Source organism: Equus quagga, chromosome 3, assembly GCF_021613505.1.
Source record: "Equus quagga isolate Etosha38 chromosome 3, UCLA_HA_Equagga_1.0, whole genome shotgun sequence".
Classification (NCBI taxonomy): Eukaryota; Metazoa; Chordata; class Mammalia; order Perissodactyla; family Equidae; genus Equus; species Equus quagga.
In genome coordinates this window covers 141,762,911-141,790,515 of record NC_060269.1, presented here as the reverse complement: position 1 = coordinate 141,790,515, position 27,605 = coordinate 141,762,911, and the positions used below count along the sequence as shown (strand labels likewise).

The 27,605-nt window shown below is 35.0% G+C and overlaps 1 protein-coding gene across 1 annotated transcript in view; it reads left to right on the top strand.

Annotated features, from left to right (window-relative positions):
• Nucleotides 1-27,605, top strand: part of NCAPG (non-SMC condensin I complex subunit G) — a 41,334-nt gene that overhangs the window by 10,848 nt on the left and 2,881 nt on the right. The window contains exons 9-20 of the mRNA XM_046655818.1: nucleotides 530-653; nucleotides 1,860-1,949; nucleotides 2,295-2,474; nucleotides 4,732-4,842; nucleotides 7,948-8,067; nucleotides 13,367-13,585; nucleotides 20,115-20,296; nucleotides 20,578-20,752; nucleotides 23,059-23,220; nucleotides 23,456-23,594; nucleotides 25,220-25,306; nucleotides 26,922-26,997. Of these exons, the coding sequence (XP_046511774.1) occupies nucleotides 530-653; nucleotides 1,860-1,949; nucleotides 2,295-2,474; nucleotides 4,732-4,842; nucleotides 7,948-8,067; nucleotides 13,367-13,585; nucleotides 20,115-20,296; nucleotides 20,578-20,752; nucleotides 23,059-23,220; nucleotides 23,456-23,594; nucleotides 25,220-25,306; nucleotides 26,922-26,997 (1,665 nt within the window). The remainder of the gene's footprint in view (nucleotides 1-529; nucleotides 654-1,859; nucleotides 1,950-2,294; nucleotides 2,475-4,731; nucleotides 4,843-7,947; nucleotides 8,068-13,366; nucleotides 13,586-20,114; nucleotides 20,297-20,577; nucleotides 20,753-23,058; nucleotides 23,221-23,455; nucleotides 23,595-25,219; nucleotides 25,307-26,921; nucleotides 26,998-27,605) is intronic.

The following is a 27,605-nucleotide window of genomic DNA, read 5'->3' as shown; positions in this document are numbered from 1 at the left end:
TAATTCAGTTTCTTCAGAAGAAATTAATAAAATTGCAGGTTTTTGCTTAGAAATCTCTATTTGTATTTATTACAGAGAGGGCTAGTAATACTATCTAGAAGATTTGATTCACTTCTGGTATTTTGTCATTTCATCATGTTGATTTATGAAATATTGTAGGGTAATTTATAAAAATTATTTTTTTGGCAGAACATGAATTTTTGACCTAAAGTCTGTATATCTATTTTTATACCTATAGTGATAAATATAAAAAGAACTGTGACAATTGTAATTAAGTCTGCAGAATAGGTGACGTGTTAGAGATAAAATGTGTTTCTACAGATTAGTTGTTACCGGGGGAAAGGGGGGGTATGGGGGTGGGCACAAATAGTGAAGTGGTGCACCTACAGCACGATTGACAAACAGTAATGTACAACTGAAATTTCACAAGGTTGTAAACTATCATCTGAATAAAAAGAAAAAAAAAGGATGTAAAAAAAATGTGTTTCTACTCTCAGATTGAAATTAAAATAGTTCTCTTTGAATGCAGGAAACGACTGCTGGCTATTTTACAGGAGATTCTTACTCTACCCACAACTCCGATATCCCTAATTTCTTTTCTTGTTGAGAGACTGCTCCATATCATTATAGATGATAATAAGAGAACAGAAATTGTAAGTACTTTTCTTCAATGTTGATAAAGTTAAGAGGTTTTGGTCAATGACATTGAGGATTGTCTTATTTTCTTTTCAGTACCTTTTGCTTTACTTGTCTTTAATTGCCTTTTCTTTTAGTTTTGTCTATCAAGCTTTTACTCTTCTTAAATCTAAATATCTCTCAAACACACACATTTAAAAAATCCTCTTCCTTCTGTTAGCATACCTATCATTGTATTGAATCATTTTGAAAGAGACCAGGTTAGAGAAGAGGTGACATGTGGGTATTGGCCACTAGAGTGTTTGGGAGTTGTCTCAAGTTATACGTAACTGTGTTGAAATCCTCTCTGACACTTTCTGGCTTTGTGACTTTGGGCAAGTTGTTTAATTCAGCCTTTTTACTTGTCTGCAAGATAAGAATAACAATAAAACTTACCTTTCCTTGTTTAATGAAATAATATTCATAAAGAGCTTGGTAAATACAGAAATAAATATTATTATAATATTACTATTTCCAAGTGTTATTTTCTGTGGGGTAGCCAAAAAAGACAGATCTGTATCATTGCTTTTCATAAACTCATAGAATCTCAGAGTTGCAAGTTAATTCAAAAGTTGTTTTTTTTTCAACGCCTCCTTGTACATACATACTTATGCATAAATCTCTTCTACAACATTCCCAGTTAGTTGTTATCCAGCATTTACTTGAGTACCTTCATTTGGGATGCAGCCTTTTCCTGAACTGGCCAACTCCAATGTCCCAGGGGCTCTGAAAGGAAAGTCTTTAGTTATGCTGTCATTGTTTACACATTGTGTATCCAAAGGAGGAATAAAAGAGTGTTCTATTTTCCTATATTAATCTCCTGTAGAGATTAACAAGGGAGTTGAGGATTTGAGGTAGAGAATTTTAGTGTTATGGTGCCTAAGATTAGACACTATATTCATTTTTTCTGTGTTTTCAAGCACTGTATGAGAGAGAATTTATCTTCAATGTCTGTGTGCCTATTTACCTTCCTGTAATCAGAGATTTTAGTCAGATGTATTGTTTGGTCATTTTTTCTAAAATTGTCTAACAATTAGAATGTGTGCCATTTTTACTTGTATAAAAGTAACCTCTCTATTCAAGAGATTGTGGATACTACGAGTTTTATGTAGCAGTTTGATGTCATTTTCTCATATAGAGCATATATTAATGCATGTACTCTGAATTATACCTTCACTTATCAGGTTACAGAAATTATCTCAGAGATTCGGATGCCCATTGTTACTGTTGGTGTTAATAATGATCCAGCTGATGTAAGAAAGAAAGAACTCAAGGTAAATCTCTTCTAAATTAAAGAAATGCTTGAGTATAATGTATTTGTGCAAGTTTTTTATTTTCTCTTGCTGTATATTTCAAAATTGTTCTCACAAAGTCAAATTATTGATGAACTGTTAAATTGTGAGAGTCTTTAAAACATTACCAGATTGTGTCAGTCTGAAAGATTTGCCGATCTCTGTTTCAGGAAGACTACAACTTTGTATATATATATATATATGTGCCTGAGTGCTTAACTTCTGGGTCCTTGAGATGTTACATAATACTCTTCAGTTTGTTACAGATTTTCGTATTAATAGTTTTTGTTTGGTCAGTTTTCGCACTGAATTTGTATCTTTCCTTAGATGGCTGAAATAAAAGTTAAACTTATTGAGGCAAAAGGAGCTTTGGAAAATTGCATTGCCTTACAGGATTTTAATCAAGCATCAGAGTTAAAAGAAGAAATAAAAGCATTAGAAGATGCCAAAATAAACCTCTTGAAAGAGACAGAGCAACTTGAAATTAAAGAAGTCCACGTAGAGAAGGTATTGATAACTTTTTCATACTAAATTTCAGCTGTTATTAATCATCTCAACTAAGCCTTGTTTTCTTTCTTAACTCAGAAAGCTGCCATAGTATATTCACTTTGGAGGGATTTTTAACAGTACCATGAATTAATATGAAAATCTTTTTCCTCTTGTTCCTTTCTATTTTGGACTTTTAAAGGCCTTAATTAAGTTTAATTATTGTAGCTAGGACTTTGTTTGCTCCCTTGTCATGCTAATCCCTGGAATCTGAAGTTTTTCTTCCTTGCCAAGGAAACTTGCTTTTCAATGGTTTCCTTCTGTTTTGTTTTGTTTTTTGTCTTGAATGGTTTAGACAAGGAAAATGCATCCATTTGTCCATCTTTCCCTTATTTGTGGAAGACTTGTGACCTTTCTACTGCTTAGAAAAGAATTTCTATGGTAACCATACCATTATACACATATTCTTTTTAAAGTTAAGTAGGTTTGCTATTTTAAATGAAATACTAAACATATATCTAGCAACATTTAAAGCTTAGTTTCAGCAGTATTTCTTTTAACTTAGTTGTATTTGGTAAACTAGTCTTAACGTAAGATAGAATGGTATCAATTACTGCATTTAAATCTTTAATTCAGGAGGTCTTTTAGAATCTTGCCTTTTGTAGTAGGCATCATTTATTGTTGTCCTTTTGGTTTTGAAAGTGCTGATTAGAGTATTGCCAGAGAGAATGCTGGATAGGGACGAGTTGACTATACAGGAGTGTTTTGTAAGTTAGGTCCTTGAGCCCTCCAGCCACAGATATCCTCACTCCACACTCCACCTTCCCATGAGTATGCCTGAATTTTATTTTCATAGCTAGTAGCTTATTTCTTTCGTTTGATGAAGTCTGTAAATCATTGTAGGCTTTTAAATTTGAGGAGCAAATTTAAAGTGAAAAATGAAAATATAAACTGAAATGAGATTATTGCAGGTAATATTAGGAAAATATTAACCAAGGTGATCTATCATGATTAGTATCGTCTGTTTAACTGACTTGCTTTGATCATTTATGTGTTCGTTTGTTCTATTTAAGGGGCATAAAATATTACATTACAATTACAGCATGGCATAATGAATGTCATGGTCAGGGAAGTCTATGGGTTTTATGGAAAGGCATCTAACCCAGGTAGGGTGTTGTTGACTTCCCCAGAGGAAGAAATGTTTTAACTTGAGATTTGAATAAAAATAATAATATAAGCTAACAGTTACAGAAATGCTTTTGTTGTGGTAGTCCCTGCTTCAAGCATGTCACAAGTGTGAGTTCATGTGATTCTCACTATAACCTTATAGGGTTGGTGTTATTCTCATTTTATGAGGGGTAAGTAACTTGCCCAAAGTCACACAGATAGTATATGGTAGAGGCGGGATTCAAACCCAAGCCAAGTAGTTTTAGATTTGTGCTTTTAATACATTCTGTGTTGTCCTCGATGAATTGTTAAGGGTATGTTGTAGGCAGGTGGAACGACATATGTGAAGTCCCAGAAGTTAAAGAGTGCCTGTTGTTTTTAAAAACTTTAGGTCCATATGACTAGAGAGTTGAGGGGGAAAGGTTAGAGATTAATCTGGGGGGAAAATTAAGGGCCAGGTCATGTAAGGCCTTGTATAAGCAATATTTAACAATTCATGCCTTACCCAAGGATCATGGTGAAGGGGTTTTAAGTGGTAGGGTGAGATTTATGTCTTAGAAACATCACTGTTATTCAGGGAATGGATTGCAACATGATAAAAGCCTGGGCAGCCATGCTAGGGAGAAGACTGTTAAAGTAATGTATGCTTGAGATGATTGCAGCCTGAAAAAGGTAATGATGGTGAATATGGAAAGATGTGATGGATTTGAGAAGTGTTTAGGAATTAGTAGCAGGGAGAAGAGTGAGTCAAAAATGTATCCTAGGTCTTTTGGATTGGACAGCTGGGTAGATAGCAGTGATATTTATGGAGATAGCGCAGGAGGAGGAGGGATTTGGGTAATGATGAGTTAGTTCCCTTTTGGACATTTTAAGTTTGAGAAGCCTGTGGAACATACAAGAGGAAATGTCTTGTAGCAGTTGTATATATGAAGACTTAGAAAATAGCTGGGCTAGCTCATAGATAGTAAATGGAGTTGTATGACTGGATAAGATATCCCAGGGATTATGTATAGAGACAATATGCCTTAGACAAAGCCCTGAGAAAGCAAACATTTAAGGGATGGACAGAAGATATTCTTACTAATGCTGAATATTTTGTGTTTCATTTTAGAATGATGCTGAAACACTACAGAAGTGTCTTATTTTGTGCTATGAACTGTTGAAGCAGATGTCCCCTTCAACAGGTATAGGTGCAACCATGAATGGCATCATTGAATCTTTGGTATGTTGGTGGCTTTTGAGGCTTTATTTTAGCCCACTCCTTCCTCATTTTATAATATATTCCTTGTGGTTCAAAGAATGAAATGATGACCAAATGGTAAAAAAATATATGTATAGTGCCTGCTTCATATTGTGAGGGTTAAATTAAGATAATGCATGTAAATGACCTGGTATACAAATTATAATTATTCCTTTAAAAAGTTTGAAAAAATTATGCTGCAAAGAGATGCAGAATATCTTCATTCTTTGAATAGTAAGAGGAAATACTGAAACACGCTGGGAATATTTTTTTATTTTTTTTTTAAAGATTTTATTTTTTCCTTTTTCTCCCCAAAGCCCCCCCGGTACATAGTTGTGTATTCTTCGTTGTGGGTTCTTCTAGTTGTGGCATGTGGGATGCTGCCTCAGCGTGGTCTGATGAGCAGTGCCATGTCCGCGCCCAGGATTCGAACTAACGAAACACTGGGTCGCCTGCAGCGGAGCGCGCGAACTTAACCACTCGGCCACGGGGCCAGCCACGCTGGGAATATTTAAGTACTGGAATCTTGCTATATAGAAGGACTATGAGAAGGTTACATTGTGAGCCCTGTGAGAGCAATTTGTTTATTACTATATATTTAAAGGACACTTTTTACTAAAGTAACCCTTCATAGGTAATCTCCATTTTACTGAACATAGGGACGTAAATACTGCAAGACTCTAGAATAACATTGTTTGATAGAAATATAATGCAAACTACATGTAACTAAATTTTCTAGTAGCTACATTTAAAAAATTAAAGAGACAGGTGAAATTAATTTTAATATATTTAATTTGATATACCCTAAATATTAAAATTTCATCATTTACTCAGTATTAAAACTATTGAGATATTTTACATTCTGTTCTTCATACTAAGTCTTACAGTACATCTCAATCTGGAGTAGTCACATTTCAAGTGTTCAGTAGCCATATGTGATTAGTGGCTATAGTATTAGACAGTGCAGCTCTAGAGTATTTTTAACAGTGCTGCTCATCCAAAGCAAATTTGGAATGCATCCAAGCTCTTCCAGGAGTCTCTTAAAATTGCTTTTGCTTGGGATTAGTCAAAAACAGCCAATGAATGTGATCTAAAATCTAGTTCCTTGGATTGCCATGAGTTTCTAAATGCAGTAAAGAAGACCAAATATTGTTTACAATAGTCTAGAGCTTCTTATTAAAACTAGATTCTAGTAAACCATTAGAATTTAGTTTTATTTTTCGTAAACCACATGTCTTTAGTGAAAAGTGATGATTTGAAGTTCTACTTGTGTACTTTGTCTGGTCCTACTGTAAAAGAATGGTGAATTGTGGTATAATTATGCAAGTGAAGTAGGAAATATGAAGATGTAGAAAAAGATAGTGTTGAGCGAAGGAAGAACACAAAGTTGAATGGTCATAGTGATAAGTACGTAATAACAATTTATGTCTAAAGATTGAACGAGGCTAGAGGGATGTAAATGAATAAGGTATTTAGACACAAGGGTTATAATAGTTTTATGAAATTACTATTTTTAAATAAAAATCATAAGTTATTAATTGAACAAATATTTGTTGAACATCTACTATATATTGAATGCTAGGGATAGAGTATACAAAACATATATAGACTGCCCTCATAGATCTACTGGTCAAGTGAGGGGAACATCAATCAAATAAACAAGTGGAAGCTTATGCTAGTGATAATTGTTATAAAAAAGAGCTATATGGTCAAATGTGAACTTATAACAGCGGGATTTAATCTGTTAATGGAAGGTGACCCTGATCTGATATTTGAGTAGACTATGTGAAAAGAGGGAAGAATGTTCTAGACCTGCTTTCTCCAATACAATAGCCACTAAGCCACATATGGCTATTAAAAACTTGTGGCTATTTTGTTTGTTTCTTTTTTTTTTTTGAGGAAGACTAGCCCTAAGCTAACTACTGCCAATCCTCCTCTTTTTGCTGAGGAAGCCTGGCCTTGAGCTAACATCCACATCCATGCCCATCTTCCTCTACTTTATACATGGGACGCCTACCACAGCATGGCTTTTTGCCAAGTGGTGCTGTGTCTGCATCTGGGATCCGCACCTGGGATCCACACCGGAGAACCCAGGGCTGCCGACAAGCAGAACATGCGAACTTAACTGCTGTGCTATTGGGCCGGTCCCAAACCTGTGGCTATTAATAACAAGTCCAAAATGAGGTGTGCTACAAGTGTATAAGTATGTTGGGTTTCGAAGACTCAGTACAAACAACAGAAAGTAAATTATCTCAATTTTTAATATTGATTACATGTTGCAGTGATAATATTTTGGTTATACTGAGTAAAATAAAATATATTAAAATTAGTTTCACCTGTTTTTTACTTTAATGTGGCTACTAGAAAATTAAAGATGACATGTGGCTTGCATTATTTTTCTACTGGATAGTACTGAGTGGAGGGCATCCAAGTCAGACCAGTTGAATAAGCAGAGAGCAAGAGGTAGCATGGTATAAGATGATACTCGGAAAGAGTACACAATGAGGTATTTTATATGTCATATGAAGAGTATTATTTTGTCCTATGAAGGGAAGCCATTGAGTCAGTTTTAGAAGGTGGAGGGGAGGTATCTCATGATCAGACTATATTTCACTCTTAATTTCACTCTTAATATTAACCTTTTTTTAAACTGAAAATTGACTTGAGTTACTAAACAATATGGAAATTAAGTAGATCTATGAAATCATGCAGAAACTATCATTTTAACCATGTGGTTTTGTTTTGTGTTTTGTTTTGTTTTGTTTGTTGGGGGGTGGGGGAGAAGATTGACCCTAAGCTAACATCTGTTGCCAATCTTCCTCTTTTTGCTTGAGGAAGATTGTCACTGAGCTAACATTTGTGGCAGTCTTTCTCTATTTTGTATGTAGGATGCTGCCAAAGCACGACTTCATGAGTGATGTGTAGGTCCGTGCCTGGGATCTGAACCTCTGAACCCTGGGCTGCCAAAGCAAAGTGTGGAAACTTAACCACTATGTCACTGGGCTGGCCCCTTTTTTGACCATGTTGTTATACTATTGTAAATTTGTTGTACTGGTCAAAATTATTTTAATTTCTAATTCATTTTAGATTCTTCCTGGAATAATAAGTGTTCATCCTGTAGTAAGAAATCTGGCTGTTTTATGCTTGGGATGCTGTGGACTACAGAATCGGGATTTTGCAAGTAAACATTTTGTGTTACTATTGCAGGTAGGATTTATCTTGTGACAAAATCTTGATTGTAGTTCCTGAAATAAATATTCAGAATCTGTGGTGATAATGCTAATACTCTAAATTTAATCTATTCTGGGGCTTATTGTTGAAGATGATTATTATGGATGACTTTTAGGCACTTGATCTTTTTTATCTTTTGATTTCTTTCTTATTAAAATTTCTTTGTAGAAAAAAGATGAAATACCAATTATTTAAGGTATTTTAAAAATCATATAGCAAATATTTATTGAGTGCACATTATATGCCCAGCATTATTCTAGGCTTAAAACAAAACAAGACAGGTAATTAAAAACAAAACAAGATAAAAGTTGCTGACCTAGTGGAGCTTACATTTTAGAAGAGGAAACACAATGAAAAAATAAATAATATATAGTATGTCAGAAAAAAATAAAGCAGAGAAGGGGAACAAGGAGTGGGAATAAGGAGAGGGAGCTGTTTGGTCAGGAAAGACCTCACTGGTAAGTTGAAATTTGGACCAATACCAGAGGGAAGTGAGAGAATGAATCATGTAGATATCTGGGTAAGGGGTTTCCGAGGAGATGAAAGAGGAGGGGAAGGGGCCCTGAGGTAGGACTTTGCTTCACAAGTTCAAGGAGTAGGAGAACATGTGGCTAGGGCAGATTGAGCAAAGGGGAGAATAGTAGGAGAAAGGGTTTGCAGGACGTCTCTGTCTTCCAGGGACTTACAGACTGTAAAGATCTCGGCCTTCACAGTGAATGGGATGGCGAGGAATTGGAGGATTTTGAGTAGAGGATTGTTATGATCTACCGGGTATATTTGTAATGTTGGTATAGACCAGAGGTTAGCAAACCTTTTCTGTAAGGGCTAGAGAGTAAATATTTTAGACTTTGAAGGCCATATAGTCTCTCAACTACAACTCTGCTGTGGTAGTGTGAAAACAGCCATAGGTTATTGTCTATGAATGACTGAGTGTAGCTGTAGTTCAATAACATTTTGTTTATGCACGCTGAAATTCGAATTTCATGTAACTTTCTCATGTAGTGAAATATTACTTTTTAACGATTTAATAATGTACAGTTATTCTTAACTTGGACTCTGTACACAAACAGGCAGCAGACTGGATTTGGCCTGTGAGCCATCGTTTGCAGATCCCTAGTTTATTAACTGCAGGAGTACCAGTAGGGAAGGAGGGATACTTGTAAGAAAGGTATTGCAGTAATCCAGGGAAGAGATGATGATGGCTTGGGCCAGTGTTTTGGTTAGTGGGGTCATGAGAAGTGGTGGTCATCTAAGTTTGTAGATAATGTCTATAGAATTTGCTGATGAATCTGATGTGGCATATGAGAGAAGGAAATTGAAGATAACTAAGGATTTCTGTCAGAATAACTGGAAAGATGAAATTGCCATTTCCTGTGGTGGGGAAAACAGGAACAAGTTTTATGGCAAATGGATGAGATAAGGAGTTCAATTTTGGGCATGGTAAGTGTGAAGTTTGAGATACAAGTGAATAATAGGTATTTATGTATGAGTTTGGAGATAGGAGAGAAGTCCAGGCTGGGGAGATGAATCTGGACGTCTTTATCCTATAATAGTATCCAATGCCTAGAGCCTGGATGTTACCTGAGGAATAAGCGTAGACTGAAAAGAGATCTCAACTTTGTAGTTCCCTAGGGCTGAAGCAACATTTAAAGGTCAGGGAGATAAAGAGGAACCAATAAAGACTAAGTTGAAATAAACATTAAGGGGAGAGTGTGATGTCCTAGAAAGCAAGTGAAGATGATGTTTTAAAGAGGCTAGAGTGACCCAGCTGTCCATTGCTGGTGACATTGATAAAGATTCATAATTCACCATTTTTGGCAGGTAAGCAAGTGTTGTGACTTTCATGAGAGTAGTTATATGAAAGGCAAAGTCTTATTGGAGTGGACTGAAGAGAGAGTTATGGGAGAGGAATTGGAGACAACCATTGTAGACTACTGTTTCAAGATTTTATTTTCTGTTGGGAGTAACAGAGAAATGGGTTGGTAGCAAGAGAGTGGTATGGAGTAAAAACAATTTGTAAATTTTGTTTTAATATTTTTAGGAGGGATAAAATTACAACATGTTTGTACACTAAGGAGAATGACCTAGTTGAAAGGAAAAAATTGATAATATAGGAAAGAGAGGGCACTTACTAGAATGCTGTTGAGTAGACAAGGGGGGATGGAATCTAGTGTGCCAGTGGAATGCATTTGACTTTTTAACTCCTTTGGACATTGGTCTTTAACATTGGGGCCTAGCTTAACTTGGAAAATGTACCTCCCTTCACATCCCTGCGTAAAAAGACAGTGTGATTCATGTAGGGTCTGGTATTACCAAATGTAATGGAATAAAAAAGCTGAAAGGAATTTTAATGCAAATTGCTTGCCAGCAGGTAAATGAAAGTGCTTGGGGTGCTCAACTTGAAAATAACATCTGACAACAGGGATCATCATTTTCATGAAAAGATTATTTTAAGAGACTAAACTCAATAGTTGAATTTTCCCCCAAAACAAAACCCTTATCTTGAATCGTCCTTTAGTGTTGCATATGACATTGCGAAGAAAAAAAGCATATAATTGGAGAGAACGTACAGTCATGTGTTCTGGAAATAGTCAAACTGCTGTGGCTTGTATCAAAGGAAGAAAGTTAAAACCATACTTTTGTCAAAAGACAATCCTCAGGAATTTCATTGAGTTTTGTTTTAATTTCCTTTTTTGGAGCACATGGCATCGAATCAATTCATTTAATGTGCAATGATGAAATTCCTGATGCTGCTTTGTTGATAGTTATCATCCGTGTTAAAGAAAAATTTCTGTTGTGCGATCCTTTTGGAAGCTTGGAATGTCAGTATTATCTTTAAAATGGTGTAAAGTTTCTTTCTCAAACACACTGGAGGAAAAATCTTGGTACTTCGTCCGGATGAATCATTTATACTGCTTGGCCATACATCTGGTTTTGCCCTAAGATGTAGAATGAACCCTCCATGTGTCATAGAGAGTTGTTGCTTTTTACACCAGCAAGTACTGGTATCAGTGAGTCTGCTAGTAATTCTAAAGGAAGTTTTGTTTACTATTGTGAAATTTATTGGCTTCATAGGTGCCTAGGAAATGAAATCCTATATTTTCAAAGAGGTTTAGCTAAGAAATTAAAACAGTAAGTTCTCTACTTCATTTTCCTGGCTTTCTAGAAGATGAGTCTTGAAGTGTTAGCTTGACTTCTGGTGATTACTTTTTTTTTAAGTGAAAGAAAAATCTTACTAGAACATTTGATAATGAAGGGTTCATTTATGTCTAGCTTATTAAGTAGTTCTTTTTGGCTTTAAAAATGAGGTAAAACATTCATTTAAGATGCCCTATATACCATTGTGAATGCTGCTAAAAAGTTAGGTGGTGTTGTAGTCAAGTTTGAACTCTGATAGAGGAGATTGGAGGTAGATAATTATGGGAAATTTCTAGTACTGCAGCAAAGAAAACACCATAGAACTCTTTCAAAAGATATTTAAGTTCACTTGACCTTTAAAGATGAAATGTGGACTTTGATCGTTTTAATTTTTGCTGACATAGTATCAGCAATAGGTGCTTTGGTCATTTCAGACAGAAGAAAAGCAGTGTGAATTTAATGCTTGAGTGTCCTGGAGCTTTCTGAAGTTATTTAATATTAACTCATCCTCTACTTAGAGACGACTATGGGATCCTTGAGACTGCTCCTATATAATTTTCTGTAGTGAAAAGGAATTGTCAAAATCAAGTTGATGTGAAAGATAAATGAATGTATATTATCAAGACCATTCTACTATTTTACCTTCTTTCAAAACAAACCAATCAATAGCAGCCTTGTCATGAAATTAAAGTTTACCTTTTTTAATTTTATTTTAAGTTTAATCAACTTTGATCTCTGACTCGGTATTAATATTTGCCTGAAAAAAATAACTAGATATAGTATTTTTGTAAGTTAAAAATGTTTGTGAATGATATCAGATTCAAATGCAGTAAAAAGTAAATCATATGTGACATTTTGCTATACTTTGTATGTTATTCTAGGGTGGGGTTTTAAGCTTTTATCAAGTCCTCAAAGAGGTTCACGATTAAAAGAAGTTAACCACCTAATAGATTCCGTTATTTTTATAAAGGTATTTTCAGGCCTATCAATGGAAGATTTTAGATTAAGGAAAAATAGCTATCTTTTGAGGGAGTAAAAAATCAGTTGCTTTTAAATCATTTTATTAATAAAAATTAAGAACTGTATACACACTTGCTAGAAAGGCTAGAGAGGGAGATTATTTCATTTTAAAATCTTTCTTAAAGATTTTTGAAAAAGCTATTGCTACCCAGTAAGGAACTGAGAAGGGCAGTGAAACCCCAGTTACTACTGAGAGAGCAAAGCTTGTTTAGAATTTGTAGAGAACAGTCATGACAGTACATTCTTATAAGCATTCAGCTTCAGGAGATTTGCAGGTCTTACCATAAGAAAATATGTGACAGATATGTTCTTGAAATTTCCTTCCTGAAAGTTTTGTAATTTTGAACCACTTTTCTTTATTCTCTAATTTGATGAACTTACAGGTGATTTTTATTCATGCTGAAGACTAAGCTGTATGGCCAAGTAGTTTATCAATGACCAAAATTTAAGTGCATTAAAGAATAGAGTAAATCTCTTCATAATAGAAATATTCAGCTCTGTTTGCTCATGGCTTTGAAATTTGGTATGTAGGAATTCAGTTTTCTTAACTCAGGATAGACTCATACAAACTGCTGTGTTTTATGGTTCATCTCTTTTTATAAAAAGGGGTCCAGTTCATTGAAAACTGAATTCACTATTAATGAAATCTGAATTTGTTGAGCTAATAGGAGGAAAATTTATCTTTAATGAAAATTGATAATCTGGGAGAGCACTGATGTTCTAATGAATGCTTTTCATTGGTTAGAATGTAATGTTTTTGTCTTGATAGATGGCCCAGAGCAATTTTAAGATAATTGAACAGTTCTTTTAGATCTTAAAAAAATTGATAAAATAAAACCACAGTTGAACATAGTCATTCTTTTTTAAATAAAAGGAACAAATTATATAATTCAGCCTGACTCTAGTTTTATGAATTTTTGAACTTTTTCTGAAGGAAATATAACTCTAAATGTTATGATACAAATAAAACTTTTGTTAATTTTTGAAAGATGTTTTATGTAGACTTGACACTGTTAAAATTAGACTAAGAAAATAAGATATGTGTTAATTTTATGCGGCATAAACAGAACTAAAAGTTTATTGACTACTTTTTTTGGTGGGGGATGTCTCAATTTAGGTTTTGCAAATCGATGATGTGACAATAAAAATAAGTGCTTTAAAGGCAATCTTTGACCAGCTGATGACATTTGGGATTGAACCATTTAAAACTAAAAAAATCAAAGCCCCTCAAAGTGAAGGTGCAGAAATAAACACTAATGAAGAACAAGAGTTAAAAGAAGCTGAAGAGACAGCCAAGAATATTCTGAAACTCCTTTCTGATTTCTTAGATAGCGAGGTAAGAAATAATCAGAGCCCTATTATTAATGAAATGTGATTTTCAGCATGTGTATGTTTATGTTCTTTATGTTTTTTAGGCTGAAGTTTAAACTTGGCCAACATTTAAAAAATTTGCCTTTTGAATATTATAATTAAATCCTGCTTTCACTTCTAATATATCTAGTTTCTCGCTATAAAATTGCCTGTGCAGAGAATTGAAGAGTAAACCAAATTGAAATGAATATTCGGGGAGGTTGCTATTATTTTTTTCATTTTTTCTTCTTTGTGATTTATGACTTAAGACTTGGGGAAAAAACTTTAAGAAATAATTTTACATTGGGTGGGTGGAAGGTTTAAGATAGGGTATGGGATTGGATCTCTTAAGGGACTCTTAAACTACAGTACATTTTTATATCATATATGAACATTTAATTAAAATTTTTTATAGATTTTTTTTTGAGGTGAAATTGATGTAACATTAACAGTTTTAAAGTGAGCGAGTCATTGGCATTTAGTACATTCTCAATATAGTGCAAACACCATTTCTATCTAACTTTTGTTGTTGTTGTTGTTGTTGTTGTTGTTGAGGAAGATTGGCCCTGGGCTAACATCTGTGCCAGTCTTCCTCTCTTTTGTATGTGGGATGCCACCACAGCATGGACTGATGAGCAGTGTGCAAATCTGTGCCTGGGTTCAAAACCCGTGAATCCTAGGCTGTTGAAGTGGAGCCTGTGAACTTAACCACTATGCCACTGGGCCAGTCCCCTCTAATTTTTAAAACATTTTATTATCCCAAAGGGAAACTACCCATTAAGCAGTTGCTCCCTATTTCTCTTCCCACCAGCCCCTGACAACCATGAATCTGCGTTTTGTCTCTTTGGGTTTAACTGTTCTGGATGTTTCATATAAGTGGAATCAGATAGTATGTGACTTTATGTCTGCTTTCTTTCATTTAGCTTGTTTTTAAGGCTTGTCCATGTTGTAGTTTGTATCAGTACTTCATTCCCTCTTATGGGAGAACAATATTCCATTTTGTGTATATACCACAATTTGTTTAGCCGTTCATCCATTCAAGGATGTTTGGGCTGTTTCCACCTTTTGGCTATGGTGAATAGTGCTGCTATGAACATGTATTTCTTTGAGTATCCATTTTCGATCTTTTGGGTATACACCTAGGAGTGGATTACTGGGTCATATGGTAATTCTACTTTTTTAGGATTCCTCCCAGCTAGTTAATTAACAAATTTAATACCTCACATATTTATCCTTTTTTTTTCATTGAGAACTTTTAAGTTCTCTCTTAGCAGATTTCAATTATACAATACAGTGTTGTCAAATATAGTCACCATGTTTTACATTAGATCTCCAAAACTTACTCATTTTATTTTTGAGGTATAATAAAACTTATTCATCTTATAACTGAAAGTTTGTACCTTTTATCAATTTCTCTGTATTTCCCCCACCCCCTAGTCCCTGGCAACCACTTTCCTACTCTGTTTCTATGAGTTTGACTTTTTTTTAAGATTTCCCGTACTTTTGCTTAGCATAATGTCCTCAATCTGTGTTGCAAATGGCAGGATTTCCTTCCTTTTTCTGTCTGAATAACATTTTGCTGTGTGTGTGTGTGTCACATCTTATTTATCCATTCATTCTTTGATGGACACTTAGGTTATTTCCATATCTTGGCTATTGTAAATAATGCTTCAGTGAGCATGAGAGTACAGATATCTCTTCAGGATCCTATTTTTCCTTTCTTTTGGATATATAAAGAAGTGGGATTGCTGGATCATATGGTAGTTCTATTTTTAATCTTTTGAGGAACTTGGATGTCTTTCCACTTATTTAGGTCATCTTTAATTTCTTTCAGAAATGTTTTGTAGTTTTCAAGGCAAAAGTCTTTTACTTCCTTGGTTAAATTTATTCCTGCTATTTTATTTTGGATGCTATTATAAATGGAATTGTTTTCTTTGAATTAGAAGTCCAATGTGCTGTCTATTGCACAACAGAGCCAGGTTGAAATTGTTTTCTCAATTGGAATTTTCTTAATTTTATTTCCTGATTATTCATTGATGTTGTATAGAAACTCAACTGTTTTTTTGTGTGTTGATTTGATTTTGTGTTCTGCAACTTTGCTGCATTCATTTATTAACTCCTGTAGTTTTGTGTGTGTGTGTGTGTGTGTGTGTCTGTGTAGCCCTTGGGGTTTTCTCCATCTAGGATCATGTCACCTGTGAAAAGACATGGTTTTAATTCATTCTTTCCAATTTGTTTGTCTTTTATTTCTTTTTCTTGTCTAATTGCTCTGGCTAGAACTTCTAATACACTATTGAACAGCAGTGGTTAAAACAGGCATCTTTGTCTTGTTTCTGATCTTAGTGGGAATGTTTTCAGTCTTTAAGCATTGAGTGTGATGTGGATTCTTCATAAATGCTCTTTATCATTTTGAGGAAGTTCCCTTCTATTCTTTGAGTGTTTTCTTTGTTTATCCATGAAAGCATGTTTAATTTTGTCATATGCTTTTTCTATATCAATTGAAATCATCGTGGGTTTGGTTTTTTTTCCTTTGTTTTATTGATGTGGTACATTGCGTTGCTTGATTTTCTTATGTTGAATCACCCTTGCTTTCTTGGGATAAATCCCACTTGGTTATGGTATATAGTCTTGTTAATATGTTGTTGAGTTTGGTTTGCTAGTATTTTGAAGACTTTTATATCTGTATTCCATAAGGGAAATTAGTCTGTAGTTTTCTGGCATTACCTTTGTCTGGCTCTGGTATCAGGGTAATGCTGACCTTATAAACCGTGTTGGGAATTGTTTCCTCCTTTTCTATTTATTGGAAGGCTTTGAGAAAGATTGGTGTTAATTCTTTTTTAAATATTTGGTAGAATTTGCCAGTGAAGACATCTGGTTTGGGCTTTTCTTTTTGGGAAGTTTCTGTATAATTATTCAGTCTGTTTATTGTTATAGCTCTGTTTAGATTTTCTATTTCTTTTTGAGTAAGTTTTGGTAAATTGTGTTTTTCTAGGAAATTGTCCATTTCATCTAGGTTTTATATAGTTTGTTGGTGTTCAGTTGTTCATGGTATTCTCTTATAATCCTTTTTGTTTCTGTAGGGTCAGTTGTAATATCCCCACTTTCATTTCTAATTTTAGTTATTTGCATCTTCTGTTTTCTTTGTCAGTCTAGTTGAAGCTTTGTCAATTGTGTGCATCTTTTCAAAGAACCAACTTTTGGCTTCATTGATTTTTTTTTCTATTTTTTCTATCTATTTTGTTTACCTCTTCTCTAATCTTTATTATTTTCTTTCTCCTTCCTTTCTTCTTTGGGTTTAGTTTGCTCTTCTTTTTTTAGTTCTCGAAGGTGTAAAGTTAGGTTGTGCTTTGAGATTTTTTTTCATAATGTAAGCATTTACTGCTATAAATTTCCCTTTGAGTACTACTTTTGCTGCACCCCATAAGTTTTGTTGTGTTTTCATTTTCATTCATTTCTAAGTATTTTCTAATTTCCCTTTTGATTTCTTCTTTGACCCATTGGTGTATAAGAAGAGTGTATTGTTTAATTTATACATATTTGTGAATTTTAAAGTTTCCTTCTGTTACTGCTCTCTAGGTGTATTCCATTGTCGTTGGAGAAGATACTTTGTATGATTTCATGCTTTATAAATTTATTGAGATTTATTTTGGACCTAACGTGGGGTCTATCCTTGAGAATGTTCCATGTGCACTTGAGAAGAATGTGTATTCTGCTATTGTTGGGGTGGTGTGTTCTGTATATTTGGTAGGTCTGGCTGGTATTATAGTGTTTAATTCCTTTATATCTCATTGATCTGTGTAGTTATTCCGTCTACTACAGAAAGTGGAGAATTGGAGTCTTCAATTATTATTGTGGAGCTATTTCTCCCTGCAATTCCATCAATGTTTGTTCATATATTTGGAGGCTCTTTTGTTTGTTGTGTATATGTTTATGATTCTTTTTGATGAATTGATCTTTTAAAAGTCAATATTTAATGTGCTTTGTCTCTTGTAACTGTTTTTGACTTACCACGTTTTGACTGCAAAATGGCAGAAAGAAGTCCTTCCTTATTAGCAATTTCTTAAGTGTAAATGGATTAAATTCTTCAATCAAAAGGCAGAGAGTGACTGTTTTGTTTTTATCTTTTGCTGAGGAAGATTCTCCCTGAGCTAACATCCATTGCCAATCCTCCTCTTTTTGCTTGGGGAAGATTCACCCTCAGCTAACATCTGTGCCAGTCTTCCTCTGTTTTGTATGTGGATCACTGCCACAGCATGGCCACCAACAAGTGGTGTAGGTCTGCACCTGGGTATCAAACCCAGGCCGCCAAAGCAGAGCCTGCTGAACTTAACCACTAGGCCATGGGGCTGACCCTGAGATTGCGTATTTAAATTTTGAATTATTAGCCAAGTGATATACGAACTTTCTTTTGGGAATTGTCCAGTGCCATGGCTTGCTGACGTTGCATAGGTAGGAAAACTATTGAACATTAAATTGTTTGACAGTATGTGAATGAATTTTTTTTTTAATACATTAATCTCTTTCTGGCTCAACTAGATTCTGTGACTTTGACTTTATTTTTATCATCACCACTAAAAAATCTTGACTTCTTTGTCCTCTGGGCCATAAGTAACAATCTTTAACATGCTTTAGAGACTTGCAGTCCTGTCCCAATTCAAATTCCCACCATTCATTTTTGGATGGATTACTATTGTCAGGAAAGTATGTCATAGTTAGAAATTTTTAAAAGGAGGGTTGCATGCAGCTGTTGGAGTTAGACTTGTAGACTTGTGTTCTGGTTGCCTCTGTGTGAATCTTCAATAAGGCATTTACTGTCTTGGCCTTACTTATCTGTAAAATGGGGAATAATGATGCCTATTCAGTGGAATTGTTCTTTAATTCAATCAACAAATATTTGAGGGCTAATCATATGCCCATCACTGTATACTCTTGAGACTACAGTGCTGAGTGAAACAAAGTCTCTGCCCTCATAGTTGATGAGTCAGTATGTGGAAAACATGCCAGTGCCCTAGCACTTAAACTTACCAACCCCTATATCTTTCTTATTTTTGAGTATTGAAAAAAATTTTGAAATAGTTCTTATATTTACTTATTCCACTGTTTTCACTTCTGTGCCCCTAGTTTAGACTTGTCTTTCATTCCTAGATTATAACTTGTCAATATAGTTTTCCTGAAATCTCATTGAATCTTATTCCCCTTCCCTTTCAAAAACTTTCAATGGCTCCATATCTTGCCTCATTAAGGGTGAATTTCTTTACCTAATTTTCAAAGTCTTTATAATCTGATTACTGAGTGAACTTACTTTCCATCAATAATAAATAATCATTGACATTTGCTGAGGATTTACTGTGTGGATAGCACTTCCAAGAACTTTACATATATGATTTCTTTATCCTGGTAGTTACTCTTTTGTGTTAAGTACTTTTATCATCCCCTTTTTATATACAAAAGAAGTGAGGCACAGTGGCTGGCCCTGTGGTGTAGTAGTTAAGTTTGGCATGTTCTTCTTCAGCGGCCCAGGTTCGGATCCCGGGCATGGACCTACACCACTTATCAGCCATGGTGTGGTGGCGAACCACATACAAGATAGAGGAAGACTGGCACAAATGTTAGCTCAGGGCGAATCTTCCTCAGCACAAAAAAAATTAAAAAGCAAGTCACCAAGAAGTAGCATGCACAGGATCATGCAGCTAGGAAGTGTCAGGGGCTTGAGTTTAATTCAGTATCAATAACCACTATTTTTTTTTTTTTTTAAGATTTTATTATTTCCTTTTTCTCCCCAAAGCCCCCCGGTACATAGTTGTACATTCTTCGTTGTGGGTTCTTCTAGTTGTGGCATGTGGGACGCTGCCTCAGCATGGTCTGATGAGCAGTGTCATGTCCGCGCCCAGGATTCGAACCAACGAAACACTGGGCTGCCTGCAGCGGAGCCCGCGAACTTAACTACTCGGCCACGGGGCCAGCCCCTCAATAACCACTATTTTTAACTACCACTCTTTCGTACCTGTATGTCCATTTGAATACCACTGTGTCTTCTTTCTCTTAGTTTGTTTGGTTACTCTTTCTAGGAATGCCTTTTTCTACTTGTACACCTTCTGTTCACATTTTACCCATTATTAAGACACATTCCCGCTCTCACCTCTGGAGCTTTCATTTATAGGCACCTTCCTCTGATGGCAGGGACCATTACTGAGGGTTTTCTGTATTTTAGCACCGTGATAAACATTTAATAGATACTGTTTTAATTTTTGGTTTCACAACATTTAGAAGGCCTTTTGATTCTTCTAAACAGTTTTAGGGGAATTGAAGTTTTCATAGCTAGCCTAATAATTTGTCATATAGTCTTAACCTAAAAGGAGGAAACAAAATCTTTTTATGTGCCTTTAACCAATTCATAACAACATGAGTGATTTTGGGATAGCTTATATAAAAATATTATAGGTCAGGCTATGATGTAAGGCTTAAAAAGGAAATACAAATAAAAAATTTCTTTTAATGCAAGTCATTTTTATTAGGTGTCTGAACTCAGGACAGGAGCTGCAGAAGGATTAGCCAAGCTGATGTTCTCTGGGCTTTTGGTCAGCAGCAAGATTCTGTCTCGTCTTATCTTGTTATGGTACAGTCCTGTGACTGAAGAGGATGTTCGACTTCGACATTGCCTAGGCGTGTTCTTCCCCATGTTTGCTTATGCAAGCAGGTACTTAGTCATATCAGTAAATCAAAATCTGACTTGAAGTTAAATTCAGGCTCCCCATGAGTCATATCTATAATATCACTTTGTTGTTGGTATTCTTTTATTCTTCAGTGGTAAGTGATGAAATGAGAAGACCTTACCTAAATTATATCTACCTGAATTATTTGTCTCTTCCTAGATGAAAATGTGGTGTATCTTGATGGGGTGAATTTTATACATAATAAATTTTTTTAAGAATCTTATGCTTTTTTTTGTCAACATATTTTCAAATTGTTTTTCAATAGGACTAATCAAGAATGTTTTGAAGAAGCCTTTCTTCCAACTCTGCAAACACTGGCCAGTGCCCCTGCTTCTTCTCCTTTAGCTGAAGTAGATATCACTAATGTTGCTGAGTTGCTTGTAGATTTGACCAGACCAAGTGGATTAAATCCTCAGGCCAAGAATTCCCAAGATTATCAGGTGGGGTATGTTAGCGAGTGTATGGCAAGGATGATGACTAGCACGCGCGTTACTGTTTCAGTAAAATAATTCCTCATAGATTCTTTGAAAGAGAAGCTACATTTTGATCTTGAGATTTCTGGTTTATATGGTGGTGCATAACACAAAGTATGAAAAAGATCTTTTGGGAAATATGGAGAAAAACATAAAAATAGAAGTATTCAGTGCTAACAGTTTGCTACTGAAAAGAACTTATCCAAAATTCATCACCCTCCCTACCCCGTCCCGACTTAGTGCTTGCTGTTAATCATTCTGAATTGCACCTATGTTATCTAGAACTCATTGAGACTTCAAATACTGGCTCACCTGCTATGTTTCTGATACAAGGAAGGAGAATTCAAAGAATTAAACTCATCTAAAGCTTTTTATTTTTTTTGAGGAAGATTAGTCCTAAGCTAACATTTACCACAAATCCTCCTCTTTTTGCTGAGGAAGACTGGCCCTGAGCTAACATCTGTACCCATCTTCCTCTACTTTATACGTGGAATGCATGTCACAGCATGGCCTGACAAGCAGTGTGTAGGTCTGTACCAGTGAACCCCAGGCCACTGAAGTGGGACTTGCGAACTCAACAGCTGTGCCACCAGGCTGGCTCCTCAATCTTCCTCTTTTTGCTTGAGGAAGATTGTCCCTGAGCTAACATCCATGCCGATCTTTATTTTGTATGTGGGTCACCACCACAGTATGGCTTGATGAGTAGTATAGTTCTACACCCAGGATCCAAACATGTGAACTCTGGGCCACCAAAGTGGAGTGCATGAACTTAACCACTATGCCACTGGGCTGGCCCCTTATTTTTGTTTTTCACTCACAGAAGATAAGTTAACTGCAAATTTTCTCACAAATTAAACTTAAGCTGGGTTTTTTATCCTTTAATGTCATTTAATCAAACTTGTCACCTGTTGAAAATTGTGTTATTATTAGTTGCAGATGCCTGCTGATTAAGTTGAAAGTATTTCTCTTCTATTTTAATTAATATTTAGTGATGGCATACTCCATTCCAGTCACTATGTTACATGCTGTTGGAAAAAAGATTACAAAAGATATTAAGGCAAAATATAGTAAAGGTCAGTGATAATAGCTACTAAGTGCTTTAGAAGAGAGGGCATGATCTATGTGGTAGGGGTGATGAGTGCAGCATTACGAATTTTAAAACTCATTGAGTAGAATTCAGTTAGGCTGTGTTGGGATTTGGGGAGTGGTTTGGATAGGGAGAAAAAGACTTTTAGTAAAAGTGATTAAATGTAGCTGGTTATACAAGTCATGTTGGGGAATTTTGGGAAAAAAAATCATTCTAGCTAAGAATGTTGAATCGGCCTGTTAGGGCAGAACATTAGGGTAGGGAATTTGGAGTTGGCCTTATTTGCAGTGAGTGACTATGCAGGATGTATATTGAAAGGGGTATAATGAAAGGGTTAATGGGATGAAAGTTACTTATTAGGAAGATTAATTTGGTGGTCAGTATCATGAGCTCAATTGGTGAGAGGAATGGAGAATGAAGAGAGCAGTTAAAAATCTCTATGATTGAGAAAACATTGTAGAAAAAAATATTAGAAAGTAGTAAAAGAGTGGAAAGAAAAGAATAGTAGAAATTGACATAGAAAAAAAAGTATGGGTACAAAAGCCCAAAAATTATGGATATGTAAGAGCTTTGAGAGGCAAAGGAGATGGAGGAGTCCAAGATAACTCTAAGGTCCTGAGACTTCAAAGAAGCTACTGACATCGTTTAATTGGGGAGTACTCTCATGGTCAACATCTTGGAGAGTGAGGAAAATAGGTTGGGGCAGAGAAGAAGTTGAACTGTCATGCAGTCTTGAGGCCCCAGCTGACCCCATAGGAAATTCCAGAACTGAGCTAGTCCTTTGAGTTGTCCAGAATTGAGACAAGGCTGGGCCATTGTACCTGTATATCCACCAGTCATTGACTGGACTAACCCTTGGGGAGGAGGTGTGAACTTGGGCAGGGTCCACTTCTTCAACCTGGATCGCTTCTGTGCCCAGGAACTTTCAGCCTCTAAAACTTGTAGTAGCTGGAGGATGAATGCTTCAGTAATAAAGGGGGCAGATCTGGGCCCTGTGCCACAGCATCCACTATAAGAAGTTAAGAAGGGGAGCTCATTTTGGGAGGAATATGTTAAACTTGGTCTTAGACATTTTGCATTTGGGATTATGGCAAAATACTTAGTTGGAAATGTTTGTTATGTTTGTAGGACTGTATTGTAATCATGCCATTTTCAATTTAGAAAGATTTTTCTCTTCATTTTCTAGGCCTTAACAGTTCACGACAATTTGGCTATAAAACTTTGCAATGAGATCTTAACGTGTCCATGTTCACCAGAAATTCGGGTCTATACAAAAGCCTTGAGTTCTTTAGAACTCAGTAACAATCTTGCTAAAGATCTTCTGGGTCTGTTGAATGACATTCTGGAGGTAAAGAAGTTTCTAATTACTCTTAATGTGTATATATTTTTATCAAAGTTAAATTTACATGTATTTAATTATACATATGTTAGCATATTGTGACTTTACTCATTTGAATATTTCCTTCATAAATTTAATAGAATTTTTAGAATGTTTTTAAACAACATGATATCAGTGTATTGCTTTTTTAAAAGATTAGAAAGTACTGCATATAAAAAAATGTTAATAATGTTTTCTATTATAGCAAGTAAAAGATAGGACATGTCTGAGAGCTTTGGAGAAAATCAAGATTCAGTTAGAAAAAGGAAATAAAGAATATGGTGACCAAGATGTAGCAGCACAGGATGCCAGCACAACTACGGCTGTTTTTCCAAATGAAGATGGTAACAACATACTAACCTGAATATTTATAAGATTTGGTCCTTTTCATCTTCACTGAGAGACTTTTTTTTTCTCCTTTAACGTGTGGTTGGATTTCAGAAATGAATCAAAGATTTTTCTAATTAATCCCCCTGAGAAAGTATATTGCTGATAAGTATTCAGCTTTTATAGTTTTTGTGTGTACAGTCATGCACTGCTTAGCAACAGGGATTCGTTCTGAGAAATGCATCATTAGGCAATTTTGTTCTTGTGCAAACATCATAGAGAACACTTACCCAAACCTGAATGGTATAGCCTACTATCCACCTAGGCTATACGGTGTAGCCTCTTGCTCTGAGGCTATAAACCTGTAGACCGTGCTACTCTACTGAATACTGTAGGCAGTTGTAGCACAATGGTCAGTATCTATCTAAGCATCTAAATATAGAAAAGGTACAGTAAAAATACCATATAAAAGATAAAAAATGGTATACCTATCGAGGGCACTTAGCATGATTGGAGCTGGCAGGGCTGGAAGTTCTGGGTGAATCAGTGAGTGATGGTGAGTGAAAGTGAAGACCTAGGACACTGTTGTGCAGTACTGTAGACTTTGTAAGCGCTGTACACTTAGGCTATGCTAAATTTATAGGAAGATATTTTTCTTCAATAAATTAGCTTTAGTTACTGTAACTTTTTTCTTTATAAACTTTTTTTAAGTTTGACTCTTGTTATACTTAACTTAAAACACAGTAGTACAGCTGTACAAAAATATTTTCTTTCTATCCTTATTCTATAAGGTGTTTTCTAGTTTTAAATTTTTTTTTTTTTTTTTTTTTTACTTTTTGAAGTTTTTTGTCAAAAACTAAGACACAAATACACATTTAGCCTAGACCTACAAGAGTCAGGATTATCATTTATCACTGTCGTCCACCTCCACATCTTGTCCCACTGGAAGGTCTACAGGGGCAGTAACACACATGGAACTGCTATCTCCTGTGATAACAATTCCTTCTTCTGGAACACCTCCTGAAGGACCTGCCTAAGGCTCTTCATGAGGAGGTGTCACCTTTTTCAGAAAAATGCCCATGGTGGTTTGCTTGGAAGCAGATATGCACCATGTACATTCCTCTCTGTTAATGAAAACCTTTTGATGCTTGGGGTCCAAGTTTTCAAACTTTAAGGAGCTTGCTGAGCTTCTGCTAAACCCTTTACTGTGAATTTTCTCAGGGGTTCTTCTCTTTCTTCTCCTGCAGTTTCCTTTTCACTTGTGTACATCAGTATCATCACAAACATGTGAGTAACGCATTGTGCTATGACGTCACTAGGCGATAGGAATTTTCCAGCTCTGTTGTAAATCTAATGGGACCGCCATCATATATATGCTCCGTTGTTGACTGAAACGTTGTTATGCAGTGCATGATTGTACATTTCTCATCATATGACCACGCATACTATCTTAGAAGTTTTGCTTGCTTGCTTACTTTCCAGTGTTCACAGTTTTTGAAATACTGATTTTTGATAAATTTTCTGTAGCTGTTAATGGGACTGGTTGTCATTTCTGTTTTGTGAAAAATTTACTTGAAAGACCATTTAAAATACTTCACGAGGCTATTTTTTATTTGTATTGTTATATTATTTTCTTCAATAGAAAAGAATAAAGAAGTATATTTAACTCCTCTCAAGGATGTAAAAGCAACCCAAGCGTCAAAATCTACGCAGCAGAAGACTATTAGAGGTAGTATATGGATTGACTGGCTTTCTCAGAAAGCTCTTCGAGTTCGTTTTCCAATGAAATACTTTGCAAGTTTCCTTATCTTTGTTTCCTTAGGGATAAAAATTTTTAAACCTCTTATGTATCCTTAAGTTTCTTTTTAATTCTTTCAGTTGATATTAGGTTTTGCTTTATGTCTGTGTGTAATATCAGTGTTACTCCAAGTGCTTTTGTTTGAAAGAAATATGATGCAAAAGATTATATCGCAAAGGACTATTTGGGTTAAAGTAAGATTTTTATTATCAAATGATCAATGATGTTATTATCAGTTGTTTTTGTTCTATCCTTTATATGATTTAGCATTTTTGTACCTTTTAGCCTACTAGTATTTTTCTGAGCTTCTGTTTTCCTTTTTCCCATTTTATTTCATATTTTCCCACCATAATTTATTTCCCAAAGGATATCCAACAATAGGGGATTTGTTGGAATAAAGTAAATGTTGACCATTAGGGGATCACTTGGAAAAAAAATATGAAATTCAAGGTCATTTTATTGTTTTATTATTTTCTTATTACAAAAGCAATGCATGCTTATTACAGAAGAATCAGAAAATACATCCAAGCAAACTAATGTAAAGAACAGTAATAATTCCACCCATGAGCCAACCATTATTTTAATCCTTCAAAAATGTTTCTAGAGGCCCTTTTCTATGCAGATTTAATTTTTCTAAATGGAATCTGGCCATAATATTGTTTGGTAACCAATCAATTACTTAAATGCTAATTGCTGAATATTGTTCCAGATTAGTCCCATATTGTTGGATGTTTTCTTGAGGATAAGTACATTAGAAGTTTAAAAGCAAATACATAAGGTTTGGGGAAAAAAAAAGTTTCACACGAATAAGTGGAGTATATAAATTTCAACCAAATGGTCATACTGAACAGTTTGGTTTTGATCAAATTGCTTTTAGGCAGATAACATACCATGAGAACGCCACCTCGTTTTTTTTAAATAGCTCAAACTTCATTTATATATGCTGTTTTATTTCTTATCATAAATGAGGTGCATCACAGGCCAAACTTACTTTATTAACCTTCTAGATTTCTAGCAAGTAGAATTTTTGCAACCCCAGCTTATAGCTTTTATACGGAACTGTTTTAGAACACGTTTTTGAATTGGCCATGTATATGTTTGAATATTTTCTAAGAAGCCATTACCTTACTAATTAGAGTTCTATTTTTTTAGGAGCTGTTTATGGGCTTAACGTACCTTTCTAACCTTAATTTTCATTAGTTTCTCCATACACCTTGTGCTGTAGTCATAATAGTGGTAGTTTTCTTTATATAACATGTTTTTCACATGCTCCTTTCCCCCAAATACATTTAACTAAAATTTGCTTCCTTATAACTTAATTTTCATATATTCCTTTGCTTATTATCAAATTGCCAGAAGGAATTAATAAAATTTTAATCTTGCTTGGGTTCCTTTTCTCTGTGGTGTTGATAATTGGTATCAAAGTGGCTGGGAACTGGGAGGAAATGTGCTGAAGAGAGAAAATAAGGGATTTGGGTAGCCCAGAAAATAGATTAAAAACAATAAACGATGATAAATTTTGATAATGAATTATACTGTCTTTAAGGACGGAGAAAAGTGACAGCTTCAGCAAGGATGAACAGGAGATGTCAGACTGCTGAGGTTGAGGCTGACTCTGAAAGGTAGGCCATGCACATCTAAATATGTAAAGAGCCTATTTTCATTTTTTTTTTTTTTTTTTTTAGAAGTAGAAAAAAAATTGTAGTTTGCTTTTACTGTGAAAGAAACTCAATATATAAAAAGATAATTAGTGAAAACTATAAATAGCTATATCTTGGATATATAGTCTAAAATTCCATTCTCAAGAGCATTTGACTCTGTCTAGCTTGCGTGCTTTTCCTATCAGTTGGTGTGGCCTTCAGTATTAGGCAGTTAGATTTAATATATTCTTTCATTTGCTATTTCCATGTATTCTTCTAAGTACATGATCACGTAGGTATTACTCCTCTGATCGTGAATTAACGTACTTTTGAGATTTGGATTTTAGTTCTCTACATTTACAATGATAAAATAATTCTGCCTATAATTTGGATATATTGGTGGTACAGTATTTATTTTTGGTTTCTGCCAATTAAGCCAGTTGGAAGCTGCAAGTCTGTAGCTGCGTTGCATTTATCTATTCACTGGTAAAATTATAATATATATTTTTTCATTATATAACTTTAGGTTAAGTTTTGACTAAATTTAAAATATCTTTTGGGGAAATTTGCTGTTTAGTGTTTTAGGAATT